Source organism: Phalacrocorax aristotelis, chromosome 2 (genome assembly GCF_949628215.1).
Source record: "Phalacrocorax aristotelis chromosome 2, bGulAri2.1, whole genome shotgun sequence".
Taxonomy (NCBI): domain Eukaryota; kingdom Metazoa; phylum Chordata; class Aves; order Suliformes; family Phalacrocoracidae; genus Phalacrocorax; species Phalacrocorax aristotelis.
The window spans coordinates 101,316,449-101,330,085 of record NC_134277.1 but is presented as its reverse complement, the minus strand read 5'-3'; the positions used below and the strand labels follow the sequence as shown (position 1 = coordinate 101,330,085).

General features: G+C 42.5%; 1 protein-coding gene across 2 annotated transcripts in view; it reads left to right on the top strand.

Moving 5' to 3' along the window:
- INVS (inversin) overlaps window positions 1-13,637 on the top strand; it is a 111,396-nt gene that overhangs the window by 93,743 nt on the left and 4,016 nt on the right. For both annotated transcript variants that reach the window (XM_075084518.1, XM_075084519.1), the window contains 2 exons: window positions 3,266-4,070; window positions 12,561-12,793. In XM_075084518.1, the coding sequence (XP_074940619.1) occupies window positions 3,266-4,070; window positions 12,561-12,793 (1,038 nt within the window). The remainder of the gene's footprint in view (window positions 1-3,265; window positions 4,071-12,560; window positions 12,794-13,637) is intronic.

The following is a 13,637-nucleotide window of genomic DNA, read 5'->3' as shown; positions in this document are numbered from 1 at the left end:
ATTTAAGGTAAATTGCAAGAGCTCGTTCTCAGATGTAAAATTATTGCTAATTCCTCTGGAAATTCTGCTAATCAGAATATTATAACAATCCAAAGAAAAACAAAGTCAAAGAGCTGTTCCTACTGAATTATTTTACTTAGATTTCTTTAGCTTTTACATGGAAATGTGTTGGTAAAGAGAATACTTGACTGTATTTTCATAGTAAAAGCAGACATATATATCTTAGCCTAACATACACTGTGATAACTAAGTAATGATAAACAGGTGTTAAAAATTCTAGCAAGCTTTATCTGCACGTGTATTAACTTCATATTACTTAAAATATTCAGATGGCAAAGTAAAACACGTATGAATAATCAGAAACAGTGGCTGCCAAATGAAAAATGGGTGGTTGTAATGAACACCAAGAGGAGAAATTGGTAAGTATGGGAAAAAGAGAAAGGAGAAAGAAAGATGTGGGGAGGGTCAGAACAGTGAAGGGGAGAAAAGAGAAGGACAAAGAAATTATAAAGGAGGAATAAACAGCCTTTTCTTTTACTGACTCCTCTATCCATTCTTTGCCAAAGTCTTCCATTGGTTATGCCAATGGAAACTGCATTGCATCAGTCAGACTCCCACAGTTTCTTGGAACAAATATAATGGTTTTGCACTGAGGGCATGACCTAAGTAAGTAGGTAGTAGGTAGTCCATGGGAAACACGGACTATAGGGTCAAACTGATGACAGAGATCAGGACTGAATTAGCCAAATTTTCTGCAGAGAATTCTAATATTGATACTTACGTTTGAAAGAACTCGTTAATATTCAGTTGTCTACACTAGCCTTCACAGTAACCTAGGGGATTCAGACCAGCAGCAAATGCTAGCAGCATGTAGCTTTGACTTTGGATTGAAGGCTTCCCTGAAGTTAAAGGTTTTCTGAAGTAGCTATGCCAGAAAATTTTTCCCATGTTGATGGTTTTAAAATCATATGGGCTATCGCCTGGAGATTTTTTGCTTTGCAGTATGTCTTTAAAAGCAGAATATATTTTCTGCAAAATCTAGAATTTTAAATAGAAAATTCTTCACTGTTGTTTATTATGTTTCGTTACCATGAATGTTGAGCGTGAAGAGAACAAAACTCTTTAGTGAAGGTTCTTCTGAAAATACATGATAACATGTCTACTTCTTCTACAGTGAGACCAGCTTACCTTCAGAGATCGTAAAGAAAGCCCCCTCTTGCCCAGTCCAAACAGTTTGTGTTTGAAATAAAATGCTACGCCATCTTTACATAAGCATTCTCTTTTTGTTCTTGGAGTGATGCTAGGAAAGTTGGTGCGGTAAGGATCAAACCATGAAGTCCTTTAATCAGTTCTCATTAGGTGGTTGAATCAATCCTCTTGTTACCAAAACTTTAACGGACTTCATTGGATGTTTTATTGGAATCAAATATAAATTCAGATCCTGTGGGCTGGCACTTAGGAAGATTTTCAGCAATTGCAAATAGATTTTTTACATCTGCTAAGAGTATAGGAAAGCTGTGATTTAGTTGGTGGGTCTATTCTGATCTCTTCTCCACTCAGAAATCCTCTTTCCTATGTATGTTATCTCATTTACCTCAATTACGGTAGCAACAGAGAGGTTCTTTTTTGTACTTGTTATTGCTTGGTCTTCCCATCTAAGAAAGTTTATGTCATCCTTCAGAGATGATCTAGAATACTTAAATGATGATTTTATCCATTCCCCAGTTATCCGGTTGTTCAGATTGGGAAGTTTTGCACTTACTACTTTAATGACTTAAATGCATTACAGTGAATGCATTCTACGTGCCATACATACAAACCACATAGCAGGTTTTGGTGAGTTGAGTATGACAAGGCCATTTTTTTGTGAAAAATTTCAAATTTCTTGAAAAATAACACAAGGCTGTGTTCTTTTTTCTCACAATTGTAAAAGTTAACTTGTTTGGAGATCAACATAGCGTTGTGACAGTGCTGGAAATTTCATGCATTTTAATTGACTGTCAGCTCTATGCCGTTTTTATTGATGGCACTGGCAATTTTGTACTTGGCTTAATTAAGAGTGGGACTATGCCCACAGAAATCTTGGCTTCAAAAGACACATTTTTAAAATTGTCTATTCCCCTGGTGTAATGAGAGAGAGAGAGGGAATTTCCTTCTTCATTCTGGGAGATTAAAATAGAGAAAAAATAATTAATTAAATTAATAATATATTAAAATAGATTAAAAATAGATTGAAACGTACAGGGCTAATTACCGATACGGCAATCACGTGGAGTAATCTTTCAGCCCGTACTGACCTGTAGCCATGATAAATCTTCTCTGTTGGAGACATCATTGATGATAATCCTGAGTTTCTTCTGTATAATCTGTTAATCTGCCATATTCTGTTATCCAGTCAAGGGTGTATCCTGTAAAAGTGTTACTGTGAGGATAAATGTAGCATGTTTTTACCAGGTTTTGGGTAATCCAGAAGATTTTCTGTAATTCCGTTACATCTTTCTTTTCTTTTTCCCCTCTTACCTACCATTTAACACCCTGTCACATTTTGTGCTGTCTGGTCTATCTTCTCATTCCCACCAATTTCCTAACAAAGTAGAAGGTGGATGGTAGACGGCAATTTTCGGTCTTGCACTCCAGTCTAGCTTCCAAGTCATCCTCACACGAGTCTTTAGAAGCAGTTATCACACAGGATTTATTTTCCCACCCTATGCTTGGAAAAGAAATCTTTCCACAGGGGAAAAATGGGAAGGACTTCATAGTTGCCTTTAGGATGTCAAGGAAAGTACCGACAAGCCAAGCGCTCTGTGTTTCCCGGGTCAGTGGGTTACCCTGTCTGCCATCATGTGCCGGGATGCGGGGCGGGTAGAGCAGAAGCTTAGCAAATAAGACTGGAGCTCTGTTACAGCGTCTTCACTGGAACAGGCAGGTGTGTTCGTGGGGCTGCATTCCTGCACCATGTGGTGAGCTGGTTTCTTTGGGGAACACCGGTATATTCAGGTAGGTGAAGAATGTGAACTTTTTTTAGGCACTTAACTCAAATGTAACGTGAGAAAGAAAAACACTTGTAGAACAGTAAGCAAATTAAGAAGTTTGTGGCTACTGTTCCAGGCAATTGTGTCCTCTTCTGATTCTTCCTGCTTATATGTTTTCCATTTAAGTAAGTCCTGGTGTGCCTCAAAGTAACTGAGTAAAAAAACTTAGAGACAATAAACTATGTTTTGCTGAATCAGAGACTGAATATTGGTTTCCATTTCTCTGTCTAAAGATTCGTTGAGGAAACACATCAAAAGCAAGTCAAATTGTGTCCATTTCCATTGTGGCAAAGCAAAAGAGGGAACAAAAGTTGAAGTGAAGCATCAAGTTGCAGCTGCTCCAGAAGTGGATGGAGAGAAGCACAAGGAACACATTGTTGAGGCAACGGGTCCGTGTTCTCGGAGGAGCAGAAGGCATACTTCTGCTTGTAGGACTGCTAGTGTTGGGGAAAAATTAAGAGATCAAAGTCAGCCTTCATCTGGCAATAAGGACCACTGTGAAGGAACGCCTGCGTTCTTCTGCAGTGTCAGTTGTACTGGTGGAATTGCAAGAAACTCAAAGCAGTGTGAAGCTTCTTCCAAAGGCAAAAGGCATCAGCAGAAATCCAGAAATAAAGAGGTAAACGATGAGCGATGTTCACCAGCTGGCTCTAGTAGGCCAGGAAGTGCCAAGACGGTATTTGTAAACACCAGAAATGACGGCGTGCATGCTGTAGAACCAACTAACAAAGTGGGAAATCATGAATTAGTGAAAAAGGCCTCCCCTTTATTGTCTGCCGAGGCAGAACCTGCCAGAACTGTGCCAAGAAACCCAGCAGTGTGTTCTGTTCCTGATGACAGTTTGAACTTGGAAAAAACAGGCGTAATTGGATCCAGGAATGCAGATGATCAATTATGTTCTATCGCATGGCAAAGTACAAATATTGAACTAATCCCTTTAGAGATTCGAATGCAGGTAATAGAAAAAGAAAGAAAAAGAAAAGAGCTGTTTCGGAAGAAGAACTACGCTGCTACAGTCATACAGAGGACATGGAGAAGGTAAGAGTGAGATACAAACAGATGTAAATTACATCAGCCTTGTCGACAATCCACTTTATTTGATCCTTTTGCTTACAACATAGCCAGTGATAAATCAGGAAATTAATAATCTTTCACCAAACAAGAGGAAGTGTGTTCCAGCCACCTAGAATTATACTAGTAAATTCATAAAAAGTGCAAGGTAAGTGGTGATTTTTAAAAATTGGAGAAGTCGTTAAAATTCTGCTCTAAGCACTGTCCTGGTTTTGGCTGGGATAGAGCTGGTATAGTGCTGTGGTTTGGATGTAGGGTGAGAGCAATGTTGATAACACAGTGATGTTTCAGTTGTTGCCGAGCAGTGCTTACACAAAGTCAAGGACTTTTCTACCTTCCCATGCTCTGCCGGGGGCACAAGAAGCCGGGAGGGGGCACAGCCGAGGCAGCTGATCCAAACTGGCCAAGGGGATATTCCATACCATATGACACCATGCCCAGTATGTAAAGCTGGGGGAGTTGGCCAGGGGGCAGCGGTCACTGTTCAGGAAAGGCTGGGCATCGTTCAGCAGGTGGTGAGGGGTTGGATCACTTGTTTTTTCTGGGTTTTGACATCCCCCCATTATTATTACTACTATTACTATTGCTAATATTACTATTACTATTATTATTATATTTTAATTATTAAACTGTTCTTATCTCAACCCATGAGTTTTCTTTCTTTTGCCCTTCAGATTCTCTCCCCCATCCCACTGTGTGGGGGGAGGGTGAGTGAGCAGCTGGATGGTGCTTAGTCGCTGACTGGGGTTAAACCACGACACACTGATATTTCTTTAGAGAGTGCCAATCAAGATTTGCCTATGCCCAGAGTTCACTGCTATCATGTTCACTAGCAAACTTGCACATGTAGGGATATAGGTTTTTTTCTGGAAAACGGTTTTTGTAACCAGGTCATTCAGCACCATTTACTGACACACCTGAAACTCTATTCTGACCTGACTTCTAGCTGCATAACCAAACCACAAGAGATTTGGAAGCTCAGGTGGAGCTCATTGCTAAAACTTAAAGATAATTGAAATAACTTGATTCATCAGGAATGACTGCTCTCCAGAAGAGGCAGACAGGAGGGAGTGAGATCTCCCAGTGTTTGCTTTCCACAGCATTGTCCTGCTTTCATGAATGCATGAGTTTTGACCTCACACATACAGTCATTCTTGATACACATGCTCCTTAATATTTCTTTTCTTACCAAAATTGACAGAAAGAGTATGGCAGCTGTAGGTGAAGCATAGAATATGTACATAATTGGTATTTCCTGGTTTTTATTGACATTTTCTTTGGTTATTATGTGGATGCAGAAAACTATAAATTGCTGATTTTTACTAATAACTGATCTTTCCAGGCCTCTCACTAGCTTAACAGCTTCATACGTGTTTTAATATTTCTTAGTATTCAATTAAAGAAAAAATAACAAGGAAGTTCATTTGAGAACTCAACTCTCGCGCTATACAGTATAGTTCAGTAGTGATGCAAAAATTGTTCCCCCAACCAAACTGTATCAAAGGGAGCAGCTGGCGGGTGTCTGGGAGCATGTAGAGGGCAATAGCACCCTTTATGCTAGTCCCTAGGAAACCTGCAAGTTTCCTGCAACAGCAGAATCGGGTCTTTATGCCCAACTGCCTGGAGAGTAAATGCTGAGTTGCTGGTACCCCTCCTTTCTTCTGGGTCATGCTGCAAGCTTTTAGTTGCCTCTTGGAGAAATTCAGAGGGGCTGTTTCTCCCTGCTGCTGTGCCAGGAGCAAAGTACCAGCTGTCTTCCCAGTGCAGGGCAGCATCTGCATCCAACCAGCTCAGCCTCTGTGGTGGAGGGGAGCAGAGGGGAGCACTCGGCAGCTGGAGCATCAGGGGCCACTCTGTCACCACATGCAGCCACCGGAGGCAGCCGGCCCAGGCTGTTCACCCACTCCAGTAGCGGCCTCTGGGCTGCATCAGGCAAGGCCAGGACCACAAGTTAAGAGAGAACAGTTCTGAATGCTTATTGTACACACCGGCTGTTTTGACAAGAAAAGATCTTGTGGCCAAGTATCACATAGCTCTGAAAGGCAGTAAAGAGGCATGAAGTTGTGCCGCCTTCCAGGCTTAAAAAAAATCCTCTGCTCTTATTTTGCAAGCTGAAGCGTTACCTGTGTTCCCTGTTGCACAAAACACTAGGGAGCTAAGAGACAAGTATTACTAGCTGCTTACTCATGGCCTTTTGAGAACTGGTATTTCTCCCATTGCTTTTTACAGTTCACTTATGAAGTACGAAGTGCCTTGACTTTCTCAGGAAGAGCTGATGCTGCCCATTACTAGGGAAGGGACACCAGACCAGACGTGGTCCGAACTGGCAGTCCGTTTGCCCATAAACTGAAACGTGGCCATTTAAACATTTGTGTTGGCACAGCAAATACTTACGCTTGCTCCAGCTCGTTTACTGATCAGTCTAAATATTTCCCAGAATGAGGTTGGATTTGCAGTCCAGTAATATTCCAGGTTATCTCTTCACTGTTGTTTGAGTGTAAAAGTTAGGCTGGCTTTTTGTGAGTATGTTTCTATTCCAGTGAAAAGTTAAAATATTGGAACATCGTATTTTTAATTCATTTTGGAGCCTCTTTTTTTGGTGAAAATTCTGTCTTTTTTGTACAGTATCACCTATTTCTGTACTTCTATCATCTTTGCTCTCAGTTTGCTATTTATGCATCCAGCTCTGGGGTTCTGAGTACAAGAAAGACACAGACCTGTTGGAACGAGTCCAGAGGAGGGCCACAAAAACGGTCAGAGGGCTGGAGCACCTCTCCTGTGAAGAAGGGCTGAGATAGCTAGGGCTGTTCTGCGTTGACCTGATTTCAGCCTTTCAATATATAAAGGGAGCTTTGAAGAAAGGTGGAGAGAGACTTTTTAACAAGACCTGTAGTGACAGGACAAGGGGCAATGGTTTTAAAGTGAAAGAGGGAAGTTCAGATTGGACGTAAGGAGAAGCGTTTTAAACTGGAAAAGGGTAGGGTTAGACTGGACATAAGGAAGAAATTTTTTATGATAAGGGTGGTGATGCACTGGAACAGGCTGCCCAGGGAAGTCGTGGGTGCCCTGTCTCTGGAATGATCAAGGTCAGATTGGATGGGGCTCTGAGCAACCTGGTCTAGCTGAAGACATCCCTGCCCACGGCAGGGGGGTTGGACTGGATGGTCTTTGAAGGTCCCTTCCAACCCAAACCATTTTGTGGTTCTGTGCTTCTGTGCTGTAATCCTCATACCCACACCAAACTGCAAAGCAAAGCAGCATTTTCTCCCAGTGACCCACCACTTCTGCCAGCAGCTTGCTCTGCTGCTTGCTAGTGGCTGAATAAACATTGCCTGCCTTCCCAACTTTTTCTAAACACTATATAAGCAGCTCAGTGCTGGCAGTGTCCTTGGCCTTCTTTACTAATTCAGATCCCTAATTCTTGTCTTGTGTGTTCAGACCTTTTTAGATATCAAAAGCTAAGGTAAACCAGGAGTAGGTCAGGGGAGTATATCCGTAAGTAATACTATTGCTTCTGAAGGCTATGCTGTTTCACTTAACACCAAATTAAAGTCATTACAGACAAGTAGGCGCATGCCACAGCTTTCAATCAAAGTGAAAAAATGTGTGAGCGCTTGTGCAAATTTCCTCATGAGAACTGGGATCTAAAGCCTTGTGTTGAGCTAGCTTACCTTTGTAGAAATCTTTGCATTCCATTTACAGTTTTGACTACCTAAAGATTTTGGATATGACTTTCTAAACTATCCACCTGCTGAAACAGCGATGGTGTGTTATCGCAGCAAGAAGTGCATTAAAGATTGTTTAAATGACATTTGTTATTTAAAGACCTAATAAAGAAAAATAAGTATATATGTTCTGTTTGCGAAACATTTTATGGAGCACTAATGAGGATCCTAAATTCTGCAAGACTGCAGGGAGAGATTAGTTTGGCAGTTCCTCCACTGTCATTTCATTACGTCTGCAGACAGGTTGCTGTTGCTAGCGCTTTGATGGAGTTTATAAAGTTTGCAGCACTATCATAATGCATTTATTTCGGTGAATGTTTTGATGCGGAACACAAACCGCTCACTGAGCAGCGAAGCTGAGCTGAGAGCACTACACTGCTACGCAGAGCCGTGCTTCCCTCCCGCATTCTCTCTCCCAGGCCCACCAGTTCTGCCACCTTTTCTGCTTACGCTTCAAGTGCAATGTGAGCTTTCTTGTCTGAGTGTTTTGAAACTCAGATGGATGATGGGACCTGTGAAATTGGACCAGATTTCCTCCTCCCCCTGATTTTCATGCTATTACCACAGCAATAATGTTTATTTTTAAAAAGAAGATAGTTCTGCCTCTTCCTTTGAAGCAGAGTTCATATATATCTCAAAAAAGAGGTGGTGTGGATATTTTAGGATGTGGATCCCAAGTCAGATGGTGGCGCCTGACTGCCAAGAAGTCACGGTTAGCGTTTCCAGCTAGCTCACACTAGACAGATGTATGTGCTGACTACTAATGCGTCAGTTATTCTGACACTCTCTCTGAAACACCTGATTTCCACCTGCTGTACAGCAAATCATAATTCTTAAGCAGGTACCTACTGTGCGGCTGTGGGTCCCACACAGTCCTGTGTTTGTCTTTTGGGTCCAGGCCTGCACTGGTAAATAGCGTGTACTTGTAGCCAGTGACAGAATTATACATCGTTAATGTCTAATTCTACATTAGAAACATTCAGAAATACATGCTTGAGTTCTGGCGTTTCTCTACATTAGGATTACATACATTTGTCTCCCTCTGCCAATTTTACAGTCGTGATTTACTTATTGAAAGTTTATTGAGAGCTGTTACGAGCTACAACACAACGGTACTGGTCTACTTAAGCATACTAAACTTGCCTTTCTCGGGAAAACTGTTTCAATTCCCACAGTCCACAAACTTTATGAATGTTGTCCTCAAAAGTGTGTTTTAAGGTGTGTGGCTTGCCAAAGGTTAATTGCTTATCCTGCTCATTGAGGCTTACCGATGCTGTGTCTGGCTTGCTCTCTCCTGGGGGCCACTGAGGCCTGTATCATTCTCCAGGGTCTGCAGTGCGTTGACAGCAGCTGGAAATAAGTTGGTTGCTGTCACTGTTGCTCTCCTGCTGGAGCCAAGCTGTGTTTTTGTATGTACTGTTGCTATATGCATACTTTGCCAGCAGTAATTTTTAATATTAGCGCCTCTGTAACAATGAATCTGAACGTGGTTTGCCAGCCTTGTCATTCAGCACGTATATTCCAACTTTCTTTTATGTGCAGTAGTTTCGTTGGTTTTGCTTTGTCAAATGTAAGATGTAATGTTACATTTACATGTAATGCTACAATGTACAATGCAGTTTACTAACAATGAAATTGTAAAAAAAAAGTTAATGCTTTGTCAGCCTAAGCATTGGCTAGTTTGTTAAGGCACCACATCAGATTCACAGAGCATCAAACTCGGTCCCATTGTTTTTTTCTCATTAGGGTCAGAATGATCTGTTATGAGAGAACTGAACTAAAATAATGTGAACATGCTCTAAAGGTAACTGCCTACGTCTTCTCAGTGTCGGAGCCTCACAGTTGTTTTCTTGTTGCTAAAAACTACCAGAAGTTCTCTACAAACTTGAAATCGCAGCTGGGTGCAAAGGTGGAGTGCCTGTGAATGGGTCATTTCATGTGTCAGCAAAGGCTTCTGGCAGTAATTACCAAATTCCACGAGAATAGCTTAGTATTGTTTTCTGCTCAAGTCCAAAACAGTTCCCCAGGTGTTTTTCTTGCAGCAGTATTCACAAACCCATCCTTAGCTCAAGTTATGTTAGCAAGTCACTGTAATCGTGCCCCCCCACTTCACTTTCTCTTCCTCTCTTACCCCCTTGAAGAGTTCTGAGTGACTTGTTACGTAACAAAACTGGATCATTTTTTCTTCTGTCTCTTAATAATGCTCCTGCTCTGAATTCGTGCAGTGGTTTGCAACTTGCAGGCATTGTGGACATTTTTTGGTAGCGAATTTCACAGAGGTAATTTACTAAGCTTAGAATCATAGCATCATTAAGGTTGGAAAAGACCTTTAGGATCAAGTCCAACTGTCAACCCAACACTACCATGTCTTCTAAACCATGCCCTGAAGTGCCACATCTACCCTTCTTCTAAATACCTCCAGAAATGGTGACTCCACCACCTCTCTGGGCAGCCTGTTCCAATGCCTGACCACTCTCTCAGTAAAGAAATTCTTCCTAATATCCAACCTAAACTTCCCCTGGCACAGCTTGAGGCCATTTCCTCTTGTTCTATTGCTAGTGATCTGGGAGAAGAGACCAACACCCACCTCACTACAACCTCCTTTCAGGTAGTTGTAGAGAGCGATAAGGTCTCCCCTCAGCCTCCTCTTCTCCACACTAAACAACCCCAGTTCTCTCAACCTCTCCTCAAAAGACCTGCTCTCCAGATCCTTCATCAGCTTCGTTGCCCTTCTCTGGACACGCTCCAGCAGCTCAATGTCCTTCTTGCACTGAGGGGCCCAAAACTGAACACAGTACTCGAGGTGCGGCCTCACCAGTGCCGAGTACAGGGGCACGATCACCTCCCTGCTCCTGCTGGTGACACTGTTCCTGATACAAGCCAGGATGCTGTTGGCCCTCTTGCCCACCTGGGCACACTGCTGGCTCATGTTCAGCCGGCTGCCAACCAACACCCCCAGGTCCTTTTCCACCGGGCAGCTCTCCAGCCACTCTTCCCCAAGCCTGGAGCATTGAATAGGGTTGTTGTGACCCAAGTGCAGGACCTGGCACTTGGCCTTGTTAAACCTCATACAACTGGCCTCAGTCCCATCAATCCAGCCTGTCCAGGTCCCTCTGCAGAGCCTTCCTACCCCCGAGCAGATCAACACTCCTGCACAAGTTGGTGTCATCTGCAAACTTACTGAGGGCGCACTCGATCCCCTCATCCAGATCATTGATAAAGATGTTAAACAAGACTGGCCCCAACACTGAGCCCTGGGGAGTCCCACTCGTGACCGGCCGCCAACTGGATTTAGCTCCGCTCACCACAGCTCTCTGGGCTTTGGCCATCCAGGCAGTTTTTTATGCAGCGAAGAGCGCACCCATCCAAGCCCTGAGCCGCCAGCCTCTCTAGGAGGATGCTATGGGAGACAGTGTCAAAGGCTTTACTGAAGTCCGGGTAGACAACATCCACAGCCTTTCCCTCACCCACTAGGTGGGTCACCCTGTCATAGAAGGAGATCAGGGGGGTCAGGCAGGACCTGCCTTTTATGGAGCCATGCTGGCTGGCTGGGCCCAGAAGTTTAAAATTATTGGGGCTGTAAGGAAGCATATCATCCCCTTTTGGCATTCTATTGTGCTTTTATGTACTCATTTTCTATATACGGCTGCTATTTTGTTTGCATTCTACGATTCATTGGCTTATAACATCTATTTGAACAATTTGTAGCTGGTTGTGTTGTCTTTTGTTTTAATTTAGAACTTGCCACAGATGGAGCAACAGGGCAAAATCACCGCTTTCTCCCCCATTCCCTTTACTGGGGCATCCAGTAGAAGCCTTTTTGTATGCTGGAGGGGGCGCTGATCAATGCTTTTGGCGCATTACCAACCACTTATAATTAATAATTTACAAGTGTTACTCAGTGTTCATTTGTGACAGGTTTGTACTGGGCAGATTCAGAGTTAATTGCTAGGGCAGTTAATTGACTTCTGAGTGTGAAATGCCAATAGCTGATCGAATACTTGTATTGTATTCAAGAAAAAAAAAAGCAAACAACTCCTTCTTGCTGGTGCCATCAGCGACCGAAGCGGGACGAAGGGCAGCTCATCTACTGGCGCCGCTTGGAACAGGGCTGTGACTACATCTAGATCAAAGCAGCTGTGGCAAGGTTGGGTCAGGAGACAGGCAGCCTTTGAAGGGGAGGGAAAAAGGCAAGAACAGCTTGCTGAAAACAAGGTGAGGGGAGCATCTTCAGAGAGGGGATGGAAAACAGCTCAGTTCTCTGGAGGGAAAAATGTGCAGCTGAACCTGTGAGATGTGGCTCATCTCTTGCGCTGACTGGCTGAGAATGCAAAGTGGAAAACCTGGTGTTATTAAGCTGTGAATATAGTGAAAATGAGAAAACAGTATTGAGTATTCTGCGATAGCATAAATCTTTATAGGTTTTTGTCTTCTCCAGATTTTCTATGTATTATAAAGCAGTTGATAAGCTGTTGTTGCAGTACTGTAACTTTTGCTACCTGTAATGCCAGATCTTTATTAGCTGAGTGAAATAATGGATGCATCCAGAATTGAACCCAGCTCCTACTTTTTCTTCTGAGCAAACATTTCTCATCTAAATGACTTAGCACATCAGTGGGAGTTCTGTTTTCCCAGTTACTCATGTAATCCACCGTGTGAACTGATGCGTGGAAAGCACTGAAGTTAGAACAGGTCACCTAAAACAAGTGCTCTTCTCTTTTCTGCTCTCCAGTTACCAGCTAAGACAGGAGTTGTTTCAGCTTCTTAGTGCCAAGCGGCAGTGCAAAGAAGATGAAGATAAATGGAGACAGGAGACAGCCGCCTTCTTCATTCAGGTTGCTTGGAAGAAACAGCTGAACCATAGCCCTCTGAAATCAGTTCCTTCGTGTAAAAATCTGAAATCTATAAACAAAACCAGCTCAGCCATAAAAACCAGCAAGCAGTCCATCCTTAAGCAGATATATGGTAATTTTGTCTTCATTATACTTTAAAGAGCTACGCTTTTACTTGTGTAACAGTGTTATCTGTATTTTTTTTATTATTCTATACACTTCTTACCTCACTGTTAGGGATTTCAATTCTTTATAACAATTAGCCTGAATCTCAGGTGTTCTGGGTAACTGTATTTCTGTTTCAGGTTGAAAAAAACCAATGCCTCTGTGCTTTAAAACGGCTGCTGCTAGAGCTGTTTGAATCACCACAGAGCATTATTCCAGCGAGGGTCTTCAGCAACCAAATAATCCTGTTGCCAGAGCTGCTCGCATATATCAAAGTGGAAAGACAATAGAGCCGTTAAACTGGGAATGGCCGGCTGTATCGATGCACAGTGGCTGTCTGGCTCATGGTTTACATTTTTAAAGCATTGTTTTAAACTTTCTTGGGTTTGTATTGTTGTTTTTAAATATTTCCATTTGAAGAATATGGTCTTGTTCCATGTTAATAACTTTCTTGTTTGAAGACAGCTGGCCTTTATTGGAAGAGCACGCTTTTGATAAGCATCAGAGCTTAAGCCTTTATGATAACACTGCACTGCTTTGCACTCTGCCTGAAGGTGCGCGGTGCAAGGAATGCGTCGTGAAGAAGGGGTAGAGGAAAAGGATTGCTTTTAAACCTTGAGTTCCTTTACAGCATGGGTCACTGCTGGAGTAAGGCTGTGCTAACTGTATGCACTTTACCAGGTGGATAAGTCACTTCTATTGTGGCTCTGCAGATCGCCATAAAAGGATAAAATAAATAAATAAAGCTAATAATTTTATTTTCCTTCTTTTTATAGCAACTGCAAGATGTATTTTTAACGTTAAAGTTCAGT